Below are 16,453 nucleotides of genomic sequence, written 5' to 3' on the forward strand. Positions count from 1 at the left end.
TGATCTCTCTAGGGCTTCACTTTGAGCTTGTCTGCTTTCCGTCGTATCCGCGAAAAGGGTAGCTACCTTCTTACTATGCCATGCCTCTGGCCTCTCAACAGCAAGACGCACCGGTGTTCAAGCGTATTCGCGCAACTAAATACGAGAGTTCCAATTCTCTCTACCCAGATGTCAATGGCTTAGCCATTTCCCGGCTCTCAGTTCCGGTCACCAGGAGGGTGAGTAAGTAGTGATCGGCAGCCCTGGTCCTCACCTCCATCATGAACCATTGGCTTCAATTATCAACTTCGTACCGCCAAGAAAGCAGATGAACTGACCGAGCATATTTCTATCCCCTTATGGCTATATCTTTCGACGGTACGGTGAAGCAACTGAGGGGAGCCGTGGTAAAATTTATGTGCAAGTGAAACCTGCATCTAGATGTCTCGCCGTTTACGGGTGTCAAACGAGATTAAGAGAAATTGCAGGCAAGCAGGACCAAGTAGTCCAACAACACCACGATGCAAAGTTACGACAGGTCCGAACAGATCGCAATAGTTGCTACGCCGGCAGTGCTTCCCGCCCTGGCTTACACAACGGTTGGACAGATTCGGTTGACGCCTGCAACGATCCGGCAAGTTACCTCATACATCGCGCGAGTGAAAGTAGGCATAAGTCTGTAAGGAGAAGCAAGAAACGAACCTCTCGCAGATCGCAAAAGATCAACACCATGTCATACTAAAAGCACCTTGACAACCCCGCCAAGCTAACAAGACGCTAGAATCTTGTATCCCGATCTGGCATCATCCGAGTACGCGTCAAGGAGCGGGAGTAACGGGACACCTGCGCGGGGTGCCGTTGATCAACAGAGGGGAAGTGAGACAACAAAGCCGGTCTCAGTTCTCCGGCAGCGGTACGGCAACGGGCCGTGACTAGTGCCCGCTCCCTGCTCCTCCTCCCCGTTGACGTTGATAGCTCTTGACCTTCAGTTCGTGCGTCGTTGAGATCAAGGAGAGAAAGGGGGAGAGGGCGGTCTGGCTCGTCTATAAATGAGCCAGGAATCCTCAGATGGGGATGAGTAGAATCAGGCTCTTCTTGACCATCAAGCACTCAGATTCCAGTTCGAAACCCAAACAAAGACTTCTTTACTCTTCCTAAACTTTCTAGCAAAACATCACCCATCATGCCGGGTCTCCCCACTGCCACTGACGAGGAAGTCGGCTTCCAGCCGATCCCGTCAAACCCCTACCTCAAGCAGCCGGGATCCGTTCCAGGCTCGATCTCCAGAGGCAGCAAGTCCTCGTGGGGTTCCTTCATGCCCCCCAACACCTACGAGCCCGTTGCAGACGAAGGAATCATCCACTTCAACCCCATCATCATCCTCTTCATGTCCCTTATTCCAAAGGACAACCTTACCAAGGCTGTTCAGTCGGCACTGGGGAAAATCCCAGAATTCATGGCGAAAATGGGCATCGAAGACGCAGACACATTCTACAAGTTTGCCAACGACATGCTCAAGTGGACTCCCACTGAGAACGTCCAGGCCAAGGATGTGTACGACATCCTGTGCCTGTTCTACTTCATCCTCGACCAGCAGCCGCTGCTGCGCGAGCAGACGCTCGTCCACCCGAGCTCGGTTGGGTTGCCGCTGACCCCGCTATCGAGCTGGATCGTGGTGTTTGCGCAGCTCATCGGGCTCTTCATGGACACGCCGGCGTCCATCAACGAGAAGACCTTCCAGACATTTGTCGACTCGCCAAAGTACATGATCAAAGAAGAGGCACTCATCCCCGAAGGCGGCTTCCGCACCTTCAACGACTTCTTCTCCCGCCACCTCAAGCCGGGCGTGAGACCCATTGCGGATCAGGACGATGATAGGGTCATCACTTACCCTGCGGACTGCACCTACGACAATTCGCTCTACAACCAGAGCATCGTCAACGTTCAGGACACGGGTATCATTGAGATCAAGGGCCTCCCCTGGACCATCGGAGCCCTGCTCCAGGGCAGCGAGTATGCGGACTGTTTCCACGGGGGCGTCTGGATGCATGCCTTCTTGAACACGTTCAACTACCACCGGCAGCACGCGCCCGTCTCCGGGACAGTCATCGAGGCCAAGAACATCCAGGGAGCGGCGTACCTCGAAGTGGACCAACAGTGTCGTCCGATCCGCAAGCTCTTCGTGACGGCCGAGGACATTGAGAAGGACCCCAACTGCCGGCCCGAGGCGCCCGACTCCCCGGGCTACCAGTTCCTCCAGACGAGAGGCCTGGTAATCATTGACAATCCGGTGCTCGGCAAGGTGGCCGTGCTGCCGATTGGCATGGCCATGGTCTCGTCGGTCAAGCTATCGGTCCGCGTGGGACAGAAGCTGCAGAAGGGCCAGGAGATCTCGACGTTCTTGTTTGGCGGGTCGGACATCATCTGCGTGTTTGAGCCGCGTGCCAAGTTGACGCCTGAGCACTTTGTGCCGTCGCCCAAGGACGACTACTCGAGATACGGGAGTGTGTTGGCGAAGGCGCCTGGGCAGGGCTCGAATGGGACTTCGAATGGATACCACTGATTGGGTTAGTTGGCTCAGGCTCATGTCTGTACTCGCACGCAGTAGCTCCCGAATGGTGATATCTGAAATCTGAAATCTGAATCTTGCTGAGAGAGTGAATGACTCTTCCTTTCCCTTCTGCATTCGCCGCGTTTCCGAAGTGGTCTGTGAAAGAGGACGGGGTTCTCAAAGTGTCCATGACTCCGAGAGTGACACAAACGTTGTTCGTGCCCAACAGTGGATTTCTTCTTTTCGTGGCCTGGCAAACCGGCCCAGAGGCCTCCACAGCTCGAGGTGGCGGCCACGGCGAGCCTCATGTTTTCAGAGTCGCGGTCTGTTCTTGAAACAAACTCAGCTCGGCGGAGACCAGACGGGGGGAGGACGAAGACCTCGGAAAGTAGAGATGCAAGGCGAAGAAGCGGACCGGCCCGTATAAGATGGAGAAAACTGCATTTCAAGGCAAATGGATCAAAAGGCGGTGACTATATTTTCCAAGATATGCATGGAAAAGGAGAAAGGTGATGCAGGTTTGCGGCTCTCTCGTATTCAGGGGTAAATGCGGAATGTCAGCCTCAATGAGAAAACGGGAGGCAGGAGAAACAAAAAGTACGTAGATGGATGCTTATTGAATGGCTGGGAAAACGGAGTCGGGCAAAGGTGTGTGTGAGGTTGGGTGACGTTGCAAAGCCACTTGCGCTTGTGCAGCTTGACGTGTCCGACGGTGGGACAAACCGACAACGCTTTGATGTTGAAGCATCCAGGCACAGGCTGCTGCATCTGTTTGCTGGTTCGGTGGTTCCGTTAAGATGCAGCTTCTTTTCGGGTACAGATGACTCATTGCTACATCCGAGACATTTCTTGCATTTTTTCTTTCTGTTGTCTTCTTTCCTCGCCGTTTCATCTTGCCCTGTGTTGAGAAAATCGCCATCATCGAGAAAAGGCAGGAACGTATATTCGTACCTACCTACGGTAGACTTGGGTAGGAAGTACGGATAATCGCGCCTGCCAGGTTCATCCAAAAATTAATTAACCCCCAGCCACCTGTTTGCGCGATTCTATGGAGAACTCTCCTAAATAAGTGGAATCCGTCACGTGCGATAAGAGCTTCAACCTATCGATAAGCTGCTGACCGTCGCTGAGCCAGGGGTGTGGCGCCAAGGAGGACCGCGTTACCCCGCGCAACCACGTCTGCGAGTCTGCAAGGACCGTCTTTTCGCTGACACCTGGAACTGGAACCAGCACTGTTTAACTCCATCGTTTTGCATTACTAGAGGATTGCCGTAGTACATGTAGACGCTACCCTGCCCTCGAATTCCGTACTATTTAACTTTAACCCTTTTTATAAGTCTCCTATCCTTTTTTTTATTTTACCCTCTCCCTCGTTAAGGGATTACTAAAATCGTAGTTTTAATAGCTTATTAATAAGCTAGTATTATTATTTAGAAATAAATAATTTATTTTTATATATAAGTATTAAGAATCTTATTATTATAGAAATAATAATAAATATACTAGAGTATTTAAAAGAGCTTTTTAATAAATTTCTAATACTATTTAAAATAATTATCCTCGAGCTATAAAAAAAAGCCGAGGTACTATATTAATACGGCCCTATTTATTTTATTAATATTAATAATACTTTTTTTAATATAAAATATATTAATAATACTTTATGGCTACGTTATTATATTTTATAAATTATACTTAATAATAATAAGGATTTTAGTATTTTTTTTTAAATCTTTTATTAAAGTCGTTATTATAGGGTTAGTTTAATTATTAATATTTTAATAAGTATTTTAATTTAGTATATTTAGAGGCTCTTATAGCTCTTAATAAGAGGCTTTTAAAGGACTTATAACTAGACTTTTTACTTATTATAGGCAAAGCTATTATAGTTAAAGCTATAGTAATTAAAACTATAGCGCTATTTACGGACTTTAATAATAAATAATTAATAATATAACTATTTTTTTTTATAATAAGTTTAAAAAAGTATTTTAATTTAAATACTAAGTAAGTACTATACTATTTTATTAAAACTATATTTTTGTACTTATGACTTAGAAAGAATTAACTTTCTTCGATAACAAGGTACTCAGGAACTGGAACCAGGTTGATGCTGCTGCCGCTGGGTGGTGAGCTCACAGACTGGCCAACCCACTCCTCCCGCCCGTCTCTCTCTTTTTTCTTGGGACCGCCTGCCTTGCCTTACCTTACCTTAGTCTCTCTTCACTAAAGATAGTACCTGAGGTCTATCTTGAGAGATTTCTTTGTTCTACTTCAATTTTTTTCTGAGTTGAAGCAGAAGAATAATCGTCTTCTTTTGCTTCACACTTTCACCAACACCGAGAAACCACCCCCACTCACCTCTGGACGTCTCACCGACCGGCTCACAGGGACCCTCCCAACCCCCCTCCAAGACAAACACATTCCTCGGGGGTCCCTTCCTTTCGAGTCGAGTCGCCCACGATAGAGACACCAAACGCAATCAGTCAATCCCGCATTCCTCAAATCTATCGACCCCGAACTGAAGGTCCGCTTCGCCCGTCGTCGCCATCATGGCGCCGGCAGATGGGTTCTCGGCGCCCGGCGTCGCTTCCTACGACTCCAACACCATGACCGTTGGTGATGGTACCTGGGACTTTAGCAAGAACACATTCTTGTTGCCTAACCTCGTCGGCCTCAATTTTGAGACGATGCAGTACAATGGTGAGAATACCTTACTCTCAAACACGGCGCATTCGCTGTGGCAGCCTGCCCGACTAACACGCGACCACCCACAGGCATGGGCAATCGCTTCTCGACCGTCGCTCAGTACCATACTCTCGTACTCGCCCACGGCGTCATGGCCGCCATCATCTTCCTCCTCATCGTGCCATTATCCGTCTTTACCGCCCGCTTCTATACAGCGAAACCAGGCTACGCGATACCTTACCATGCCCAACTCAATATCCTCGCTGCGCTTATGCTCGTCGCCGTCTTCGTCCTGGGCTGGTTCGCCGTTGGCCCCGAAAGAAGTTGGACCAACCCCCACCACGCAATCGGCCTCGCCATCTTCATCATGTTCCTCCTCCAAATCATCGGCGGCCGGCTTGTGAGACATATTAGGGGACGTTCGCTCCGCAAAATGTTTCACCGCTGGAGTGGTCGACTCATTGCGCTTCTCGGCATCATCCAGGTTCCTCTCGGTCTGACCCTGTACGGCTCGCCCAAGTGGACCTTCATCATCTTCTCCCTCTGGCTGGCTTTTCTGCTCCTCATCTACTTTATCCTGAGCTACCGCGCCGAGGGTGCAGACCACCACCGTGGCCGTGAGACCTACATCAGTGGAGGTCGCTCCGAAGGCCCGAGTGGCATCACCGAGTCAGAGTACTACAGCGACGTCTACACTGAGAAGACCAAAAAGGACCGGAAATGGCTGGCGCCCCTCGCCGCGGGTGCGACCATTGCCGCTCTCTTCAGTCGCAAGAAGCACAAGGAGAAGGAGAAGGAGCTCAGCCGGGAGAGATCGCGATCAAGGAGCCGCAGTCGTGGGCCGGAGGTTATCGGTTCCCGGCGTGGATCCGCGAGCTATCTCACATCCAGACGGGGCTCAGGCACATACCTCGAAGATGAAAAGTTCACCGAAGTCGATTCTCGACGGGATGACAAGAAGTCGGGAGGCTTCCTGTCTAAGCTGGCCGGCATTGGTGCTGTCCTAGGCGCTGGCAAACTCGTGTCGAACCTGATGAAGCGCAAGGAAAAGCGTACTTATGACGAAGAGTACTCGGCCGTATCTGTTGAGACCCCGAGACGCCGCCCGAGTCGAAGTTACCCTGCTACGAGCGAATACACTGATTACACGGATTGGACCGAGGACACTCCGCCACCGAGGCGTCCCCGAGACGGCCCCATCCTGCCAGCACCTGGAGGACCGACAGCGGCAGCCGCGGCTCTGAGCGCCGCTGAACCGCGAACCAACCGCCCACCACACGCCAGAACCCGATCGCAGTACAGCTTCGAGGACTCGGAATATTCGTCATACGTCAGCCCATCCAGACGGAGAGAAGACCAGCCCGCCGCCGCCGGTGGGGCCGGAAAGGGCATCCTCGCCGGCCTGGGCCTAGGATGGTTCGCCAAGAAAATGGCCGACCGGAAGGCGAAGCGCGCCGAGGAGCAAAGAATCCGAGAAGAGGAGGACATGAGATCTGGTATCACAGGCTCGAGGTACACGGGAGACGGCTTCCACTCGCCCTCCCGCGATCGGAGAGGCTCCCGCCGCATGAGCGGACGTCGGCCACGACCTCCCATGTCTGCCTTGAGCACCGAGATCACACAAATGACCGAATCCTCCGAACTGGAACCTCGACCTCCCGGTACCGGGTACGGCGGCCCACCGATGCCACCCCTCTCCGCCGGTCCCCCACCCCCACCTGGCGCTCCAGGAATCTACCCAGTCGGCGACCACTCCCGCACAACTTACTCCAGACACGAAGTCGTTGAGTCCGGTATCAGCATGCCCTCAATGCCTCCCGACCCAGCAGGCGTTCTTCACCGTGAATCCGAAACCGACGTCTACGGCTCGCCTAGCGGCCGGCCCCGACGCCGCGACTCATCCAAACGCAGGCGAGCCGGCGAAGAAGCTGCCGCCGCCGCCGTCGCATCAGCGAGCGTTCTTGCCGCCGAAGAGAACGCCCGCCGCCACCGCGCCCAGTCCGAGCGCTCGCAACCTGTGAGCGTTAAGGTCCGAGTCCATGACGACAAGGATAGGAACGTCACGCTGCGGAGGCTGACGGAGGAAGAAGCCGCAGCAAGCAGGCGCGGGGACAGGAGGAGGCGGGCCGGATCCGTGAGCAGTCTCTACGGCAGCGAAGTCGGCAGCGGACGGCGGTACCGTCGGGACTCGAGCCAGAGGAGAGCAGAATCAGCAGCAGAACGATTAGCAGAGACCGGAGGACGAGACGGCAGTCTACCACCACCGAACCCTGCTTTCGCCGCGGGGCGGCAACCGAAAGACTCGGCATATTACTCTGGCGGCCCACCGCCGCCGCCACCGGGCGTGATGATGGGTGAAGGAAACGTCTCGAGCATAGGCAGCGAGAATACCCACGGTACATGGAGCCAAATGAGCCCTTCGCCCAGCGCGGCAGACAATCTGAAGACTAACCCCGTCGAAACCGCAGCAGCCGATAATCGTCGTAGACGCAGGCAGGAGCGTAGACGGAGCAGCGCGAGTCGCCCCACGGGCGCCGACATGTTTGATTAAAGTTGCCTCTAGATTAAGGGGTAGAAAAAGAGCTTTTTTTTTTAGAAAAACCCTGCCACAACCGCAAGCGCAAACGACGAACGCATTTTCCACACGAGGTCCATTACACCTCATCCGCCTATATTACCCTCTATCACGACCGAGACGACGTCAATATTGAACCCTTTTCTCTTCTACCGAACATAACAGGGTTCGGTAAGTATGATCTGATTGCAGAACAGCAAGCTATGAGGCGAAGGAGAGCAGAAGAAACACGAAATGAGAAAGAATGCATTGGGTCGGGGGGTTCAAATTCGAACCCCCCGAAAGGAGTTTGGTCATGTTTGATTTTTGCGGCATGAAACCGGTTGGGGGGGCATCTTCTCATACACATCGTGGGAGTCAGAGAATCAGACTCTGTTCATCTCTCGTGTGTTGTTGCCGTTTTTCACAAATGTATGGGAGGGTGGACGGAGGCCACTCTTCCGAATGAGATGATTGTACGAGAAGAATAACGCAAAGAATGGTGGATGAGGTGTGGGTATAATTGGACAAAAAAATAAAATAAGAATCACTTCATCAACGTTTTATGTCTACATGTAACCTCGCACAGTATCGCTAAACAACGCAAGTGAATATGGCCATCGCTGCATCTGGAATGTTATTGTGTCGGCTGCGTGCCGTTATCATTCTAAGCAGCTAAAGCTGCTTCTTATGTATCGTGTGGTCTACAGCCTCATGACCCCTTCTTCCTCTCGCATTCTAGAAGTGGTGGTGAAGGACAAAAGGAAAATCGCCCCTATGCGTTCCCCATCATACCATCGCTGTTGCTCCCTTGATGCGCTCCGTGTGAACCGATCCAGAAACATCCCAACTCGAGAATTCATAAGTGAAAAGAAGAAGAAAAAGTGGCGTGGCAAACCCTTTTCCGCCTCGGTGGTCATGTCATATGCCCAAACTCCTTGCATGTTTCCCAAATCCAACCCAATTACAAAGTGGAAACCTCGTTCCCCTTCGTTCAAGCGCCGCAAAACCCAACGCCAAATGAGTGTATTTCCAAGCACTTTTAATACTCGGCACCACCAAAACTCTTGTTCCTCGTGAGGGTCGCACGCTTGATACTGGCTCGCGGGAGATGCTCGTAGCTCTTATTGCGGCTGCGACCCGTGCCGGGACGGATTCCGGGAGTGGCGGGATCACCCTCCTCGGCCGCGACCATGGCGTCTGCTGGCAAGGAGGCGCTTTCCTTGATGCTCGCAACGAAGAAGGAAGAGATAAGCACAGCGATACCGCCGAGGGCTAATACGATAGCGATGGAGTGATCGCCTGGAGTACCGCGAGGCTTCTGCCAAATTCTGAAGATGATGCTGGATCCGACGGTGGCAATGATTTGGGGCGCAGCGATGGCCATGTTGTGAATGCCCAAAATGACGCCGGCCTGGTCTGCCTCCTCACTGTCGCTCAAATCGGTCTGGTCTGAGTCGGCGGTAGAGTCGACGGTGGAGGGCGACGCCGGGCCATCGCCTCTGCTGGGGCTGAATTGCCTTTGCTTTCTCTGGCGAATCTTTGCATCCCTCCGGCTGATCTCGGCGCTGATGATGGCCCAGGGTGCCCAAAGTGTCATAGCCCAGGTAATTCCGACCAAACCGATCAAGGCCGTGGCTGCTTCTACCGTACGAACAATGACGGTGCAGAACATGGCGCCCGAGAAGAGAATCAGAGATGCAAACCAAGCCCGCTTTAGGGTGAACCCGGGGATCTGCAGGCGATCCAACCAAGACGCCTTTTCATCACCGAACTCTCCACTGTCACTGTCTCCTGGGAGATCACCGAGTGGTTGACTGTCGTAGGTGGGTGCGACGAAAAAGGGGAGAAAGACGTTCGTAAGCAAGCTGACGACGGAATTGATGAGCAGAGCAAAGGTTCCGATACGAGTTGCTCTTTCGTATAGCTGATCGAGTTCCTCCGGCGTCATGTGGGGGTTAGCCTCCAGGTACGGCTCAACATAAATCTCACCAATATACGAGGAGGTGTAGAAAAGAAGCGGGAAAAAGCCGACCCATGCGCATAATTGGACTTGGCAAACCCTCCTGATCTGAGGCGGCAGACGCTTGATTGATTTAAAGATTTTGCCGAAGAAGGAGAACACACCAGGCTTGCCCGAAGCTGGCGGGCCTTCCAGTCGAGGGTCGCGCTCCTTGATCAACGTGGTGCTCACTGCAATAGTCGCCGCAAGGGCAATGCTGGCGATGGCGCATAGCACCTTGAACTGGCTGTCACCCAGAAACCAAAGGTACGTAGGGAGGTTGATGTAGCCAGCAATGTAGCCGACAATGTTTCCGAAACCGGTGATGCGACTCGCCATGGCGTTGGCAGCTTCTTGCTGGTGAGCCGGAGCACAGTCCACGATGAAAGCTCGAATAGAAGCCTGCACGGTGTTGATGGCGAAATCGAGGACGTAAATGCCCACCACGGCCACACAAATAATGGTGTTCTTAACGGCGACAGATTCGACATCAGCGCCGAAGAGGCTCATGATACCACCTACAATTTCTCTAGTCCATGCCAGGAACATTAGAGAGATGATAGTCGCGATAGCCCCGCCAACCATGAAGGGTTTCCGCTTGCCCCACGAGAGTCGGCAATTGTCGCTGAGCATACCGACATAGGGCTGAACCAAGGTGCCGGTAAGCGGGCCAGCAATCCACACCAGGGCCATCAGCGACTTGCTCAATCCAAGGGATAGCAAATAGGGAGACCCATTGGACAACTCGACAGACCAGGCGATTTGCAAACCACCGATACTAATGGTCAGGAGAATCAGGTACCATACGCTCTTGGTTTGCTGTGTATCTTCCTGCTGCGCTGCCAGTACCGCATGATGATCAAAGTAGCCTTCATCGTCGTTGTTGGAGGAGAGCAGCGGCGATCGCTCGCTGCGTACGCCTCTCTCCTTGGGATTCGACGGTGCAGATTCGGTGCTCTGGGCGATTGATGGCATCGGACGGCCCCTCCTGGGGGACTGAGACTGAGATGAAGGCATATCTTCGGTCGTTGAGCGTCAAGCCGCGACGACTCGGAAGTGAAGCGATTCGGAAAGTCGATTTCGGACAGGCCCACTAGCGGGGCAAGCTGGGGAAGCGTTCGTTCAATGCGGGGAGGTCGGCTCGATCGATTGACTGACGAACCTTTAGACTGGGTCGGCTAATTGACAGGCGACAGAAGAGTATATAAATGGCGGATCGAATTTGCAATGGCAATGACAAGTGTTTGTTCGTTGCCGGGTTGGGCAGAAAAAGAAGTTGTGTTGTCACGCGGTCAAGTAGGAGGATGCCACGAGACCCCCGAACACGGGCTGCTGGTACAAGGTGATTCGATTTCTGACGATGACAGAGCAGTGGCAGGAGTGTGCGTCATTCGCTGGGCTGGAAACTGCGCCCTGGCTGAATGACCAACTGTCTGGTGCAGGTCGGTTCCTGATTCGAGCCCAGGCTATGCGGTTCGATGCAGGCAAGGGCAAATGAGGAGCTGTACCGTCTGTTGAGGTGGTGTGCTAGGGTTGCGCCTGGATGTCCGAGTACCTGCTAGTAGGGTAAGAATAGGCCTGGTTCCGAGTCTCGACTCGACAAGCAATGTAGCGGACAGCGGGAGAGCGGCAGCCAAATGCACCGTCTTGGGACCGTTGGCAGTGGTAGATAGAACCAGGGGCGAATTTGCAGATGAACTGGCGGAGAGAGGCGAATGAGATACGAATACAACTGTTGTTGATGGTGAACGGACTGAAGCGTTGTCTCGATCCGTCTCTTTGCTTGATGGCCTAGGGAGCCTGAGACTGGACGGGGAAAGCAGCTAAATGCGACCTCGGGCAGGTTAGGTTGGCGTGGTCGGATGGATAAAGACTGCACGTGGCGAAAAGGAAGAGCAACTGATGGTCGAGACACATGCAACGTTGAAAAGAGATGGTGAGGGGGAGGGAAGGGAAAGGAGATGTTATTATTTATTCGCCTAGTTCCGAGCAAGTTGAGTGGTGGAATTGATGGGATCTTCCACGGCTAGTAGGGCGCGGGTTCCGGATGAGGAAGAGAGGAGAAGAGATGGCTTGGAACGGACGAGAGGGAAGGGCGAAAGAGAAGAAGACGGAAGAAAGAAAGACAGGAAAATGGCGGGGCCGAGAGTCTAACACACACTGCCTATGGGCATGAGGTGACGGCCCAAGTCGCGATGGCATCGCACAGAGACGGTGAAAGAGAGCGACACCCGTCGACCTTGCTTCCTGGCCTGTTCCCGGGGTGGCCCCCGCACTCAGTACGTCATGCCCGTAGCTCCTTCACCTCCACCGAGTACTGAGATGCTGGGCCGCTACATTTCCTCCTATCTTTTTTAGGGGTATCTTCCAGTCCCGACTTCCCAACCTTGAGGTAGTTGTCCCAGACGAAACGCCCGCCTTTCTTAGGTACCTACCTGGGCTTGAACTGCATGGGTTGCTGCTGCTACCCGGGATAGACAATCTGCACACCGACGTTGCTATTTCATCACCTCACGGTTGGGAAAAAATCAGAATGGGAATAGACCAGGACAGAGAACACTAAAAACACAACAGACTTGATGGGCGTGCATAGGGTCCTCCACCAGTACTTGCTCTCTGACAAAAACTACAACAACATAGACAGACACGGGTAGGCCTCGTGTGGTCGCTGCATACGCCATCTTCAGGCAAAAGTCAGGTACGATAGGGCACCACCTCACCATCTCACCATCTGCCTATCTCACTCATCTGGCCCCCCCTCGGATCGCAACCCCGTGTCTCTGCGTGTGGTAGAACAGCCGTCTCCGGCTGACGGTGCCCTCCATCCGGCTGATGAGCCCTCACGAGGGATCTTGATCAAGTGCTACCCCGGTTTTCCCAACAAGTCCTGCCACAGCACCCTCAAGTGTCAGATGTCTTACCGGCAGTCCACATCCACAACACCCTCAGCTTGGATGGTCCCTACAACTGTGTTTCCACTGGATCTTTTTTACGGCCCCCGCGGACGTGGAAGCTGGGGAAAACAATGGGCCTTTCTCACTTTGCGGAGAACCCGTACACAATGGGGCAGATCCCACGATGCTTACCTTACTGCGTCTGTAGGCAATGCAATGCCACAATGGGTGGCATGGAACCCGACTGCCTGCCCATGGACGTGCTCAGCTGTGTTGGGCCCAGTAATTGCCCGAGTTCTACATCGACCCATGGTGGGGCACCTCATCGTCGACCTCAACTGGTCCTCACGAGCACGTGCCGTGTCAAATGAAGTCATGCTTCCTGCAGGCAGCGGCCAAGCTCGGCCCAATCTTCCTACCACTTCCATTGCATGAGGTGGACTGCACTCCTTGCTGCCGACGTTCATTATGCATCAAGGTATGATATGCAACACAACAACTATTCATGCAATACAAGAGAAGAAGTAGAATAACAGTCACATTTTGACACAAACGGCACATTCAGTCTTATCGGAATTCAAGTGGCCGAAGGTAAGGCACCTAATCCTCGACGTGTCCACCACTCCGTCTCACCGGGTTCGGCCCCGAGCTACCATACCTTACCTTATACCTTACTATGTACACTATCCGTACGGATACAGGCTAACATCGTCTGGGCCCGCAGTACCCGGTACTTTAGGATCTGCGCTTGGCGCTGCGTTTTCCGCCATCAGCTAGTGACACGCGCCCGCTTTCGATTGTAACTCTACCACCCCGCCGAGGCTACGCAAGCAAAACCGCCCGTCAAACAGCACCCATCCAATCACCGCATCGCTCCAGAGCCACTTCCTGCCATTGCGCAGTGTTGCAGCCTCCGACCAGTGGCTGGCTCCCGTCCCGTCCTGCTTGTCGACCTGCGCTGCATCTGTCTACCTCTAGTGGACACCTCTACGAACCTTACATCAGAACTGGCCTTTTGCTAAAGTCTGCCTGTCCTTCGACCGCATTGGCATTCAAACTTGGCGACATCTCGAAAACAGCTACCGACCCAGAGACTCTCGTCGTCAGCTCACAACCCTGCGGCGTACGACGACGAGCTGCCCTGTTGATGATCGCCATCCGCCCATCTCGGAGCTCACCCGCGAGCCGCCGGTCGCCCAGCTTTCCTCTCGACTCTGGATCCTACTCCGTCACCAACCCATAAACAACCACATCGTCGCGAAACCGCCATTACGATATGATTTCCGCGACGGATATTGCGGGAACGGCCTTGCGCCTTGTCCGTATGTTGCATGTTAACACTCTGCCTCTCGCAGGCCTCGAGGCTGCGTAAGCTGACTTTGTTTTGCCAGAACGTGCCGCCGAAGAGGGCGACCCTGAAGGTAAGCTATCAACCAGATCCCCTTCAGCCCTTGCGCTCCCGACCATTGCGACTGACCGCAAGTCGACCAGGCTCCGATGGCTCACAGAAGGAGATCTTCGCCGCATGGGCGCTATTTATTTCCATCATGCTACTCATTACAGCCTTCTTGACGAGCTACTTCCTCCAAGAGAGGAAAATTGAGGCCGTCCACGAGACGGTCATCTCCATCTTTGCTGGTTCGTCCCCGTCGCCTATTACATTAGTACGCGATGGCTTCTAACGCATGCCGTAGGAATGACTGTGGGACTGCTCTTGCTCGTGACCTCTGGCGATTCGATCCGAAACCTCATTAGCTTCGACTACCAAATCTTCTTCAACCTACTACTACCACCGATCATCCTTGCTTCCGGTTACGAGTTACACCAGGCCAATTTCTTTAGGAATATGGGCACCATCCTGACGTTCGCTTTTGCCGGAACCTTTCTGTCAGCTGTCGTCATCGGCCTCATTCTATGGCTCTATGCATTGACAGGAGTCGAGTCCATAAGCATGTCCTTCGTCGACGCCATCTCTGTGGGCGCGACCCTGTCGGCCACCGATCCTGTCACTATCTTGGCCATCTTCAATTCATACAAGGTGGACCCCAAGTTGTATACCATCATCTTTGGCGAATCGATCCTCAACGACGCCATTGCTATTGTTATTTTCGAGACGGCGCAAAAGTACAAGAAAGGCGATGCCTCCAAGCTCGGCGTTTTGAGCTTCTTCGAGGGTATCGGCATCTTCTTGATCGTCTTCTTTGGAAGTTTGTTGATTGGTGTGCTCGTTGGAGTTATGACGGCATTGCTTTTGAAACTCACCTACATTCGACGATACCCCAAGAACGAGAGTTGTCTAGTTGTGTTGATCGCGTATGCTACCTACTTCTTCTCGCATGGCATCCACATGTCTGGTAAGATCCTCAATAGTTCCCTGCCTTGCACCAACATATTGCTAACAACATGTAAGGCATTGTCTCATTGCTATTCTGCGGTATAACGCTGAAACATTACGCTTATTTCAACATGTCTCGTCGGACCCAGCTTACGACCAAGTTCATCTTCCAGATACTTGCGCAGCTGTCAGAGAACTTCATCTTCATTTACCTCGGTCTAGCGCTGTTCACAGATAATGCGCTGCAGTTCCGACCGCTGCTGATCATCATTACTGTTTGCGCTGTTTGCGCTGCTCGCTGGGTAGCGGTATTCCCCCTGTCTCGCCTCATCAACTGGGTCATTCGCTACAGAGCTCGCCGAAGGGGCGGAGGAGAGGTGAGCGATGAGTTGCCCTACAACTATCAGGCGATGCTTTTCTGGGCTGGTTTGCGTGGGGCTGTCGGGGTCGCTCTTGCTGCACTTCTTACTGGCGAAAACTCTTACGCGCTCAAAGCCACCGTCCTGGTGGTTGTGGTGCTAACGGTCATCATCTTTGGCGGCACAACGGCGCGCATGCTGGAGATCCAGGGAATTCGCACCGGGGTCGTCGATGAGATTGACAGTGACGACGAATTCGATATTGAGTCGTTTAACGGCGGACAATATGTCAAGCGCAATAGCACCGGCATCGGATATAATCCTAGGCGGAACGGCAGCCTGTCGCTGGACAATATTTCCTCGCGCAACGGCGCTCGGCCAACGGTTGGATCAGAACGCAGCAGCTATGTCTCGGGCTCGCACTCGCCGAACCCGGTCAAGAGACAATCGAGTCTCAGTCGCAAGAATTCTGAGATCGAGAGGTCTGATCTGCTGGGACGGAGCGGCAACACGACGGACTCGGACCTAGGAAGCGATATCGACACGTCGGACCTCCCGCCCCCAGCCCGTCGGGACCCGCGTCGCACAAGCCCAATGGTCACGCCTGGAGCCTCACAGGCGACCGGATCTTCTGCCGGTGGTCTCCTCGCGCAGACCGAGCCTGCCGCCGGAACTTCGGTGGCGCCTCACCACGTTTCAGCGACGACTGCCATCAGACAGCTCTTCAGCCACGGGGCCGAGGACGCGGCGGGTCTGTTCAGGCAGCTGGACGAGGATTACATCAAGCCGACGTTACTGCTTGACGGCAACACCCGCGGCAACGGCTCTGGCTCCGGGCCGGGTGCGGTCTAGGACTAGTGGTTTGTCGGTTAATGGCGTGTGGCTTTGGTTTCCATGGTCATTTCTTTCTCTGTATATGTCATCAAGGGAAGGGAAGGGCGGGCTTGTTGGGTTTTATTTCTCCTGTTGCTTTTAGACACGTGGTCATGTATCGCACGCACGCACGCACGCACTCCGAGGCGATGCCAGGAAGTGTAAAGTCGCATTCAAACGGGCGTTTTGGGCGCATAATTTTATAGAGAGCTTGGCCG

General features: G+C 53.3%; 4 protein-coding genes across 4 annotated transcripts; 3 read left to right on the forward strand and 1 right to left on the reverse strand.

The window, feature by feature from the left end:
- Positions 1-1,162: 1,162 nt before the first annotated feature.
- On the forward strand, positions 1,163-2,542 carry CTAM01_01728 (phosphatidylserine decarboxylase; the record flags this gene model as incomplete). Its single annotated transcript, XM_060517769.1, has 1 exon — positions 1,163-2,542. One exon carries the CDS (start codon positions 1,163-1,165, stop codon positions 2,540-2,542), a length of 1,380 nt encoding a protein of 459 aa, XP_060387303.1.
- Positions 2,543-5,082: 2,540 nt separating this feature from the next.
- On the forward strand, positions 5,083-7,769 carry CTAM01_01729 (uncharacterized protein; the record flags this gene model as incomplete). The annotated part of the gene is made up of 2 exons (XM_060517770.1): positions 5,083-5,233; positions 5,308-7,769. 2 exons carry the CDS (start codon positions 5,083-5,085, stop codon positions 7,767-7,769), a joined length of 2,613 nt encoding a protein of 870 aa, XP_060387304.1.
- Positions 7,770-8,814: 1,045 nt separating this feature from the next.
- Positions 8,815-10,791, reverse strand: CTAM01_01730 (general alpha-glucoside permease; the record flags this gene model as incomplete). Its single annotated transcript, XM_060517771.1, has 1 exon — positions 8,815-10,791. One exon carries the CDS (start codon positions 10,789-10,791, stop codon positions 8,815-8,817), a length of 1,977 nt encoding a protein of 658 aa, XP_060387305.1.
- A 3,153-nt stretch (positions 10,792-13,944) lies between these two features.
- On the forward strand, positions 13,945-16,214 carry CTAM01_01731 (sodium/hydrogen exchanger 3; the record flags this gene model as incomplete). The annotated part of the gene is made up of 5 exons (XM_060517772.1): positions 13,945-13,990; positions 14,060-14,089; positions 14,160-14,306; positions 14,363-15,022; positions 15,079-16,214. The coding sequence occupies 5 exons, from the start codon at positions 13,945-13,947 to the stop codon at positions 16,212-16,214; spliced, it is 2,019 nt and encodes a 672-aa protein (XP_060387306.1).
- Positions 16,215-16,453: the final 239 nt, after the last annotated feature.

Source organism: Colletotrichum tamarilloi (assembly GCF_030869305.1).
Source record: "Colletotrichum tamarilloi strain Tom-12 chromosome Unknown Scaffold_4.1, whole genome shotgun sequence".
Lineage (NCBI taxonomy): Eukaryota > Fungi > Ascomycota > Sordariomycetes > Glomerellales > Glomerellaceae > Colletotrichum > Colletotrichum tamarilloi.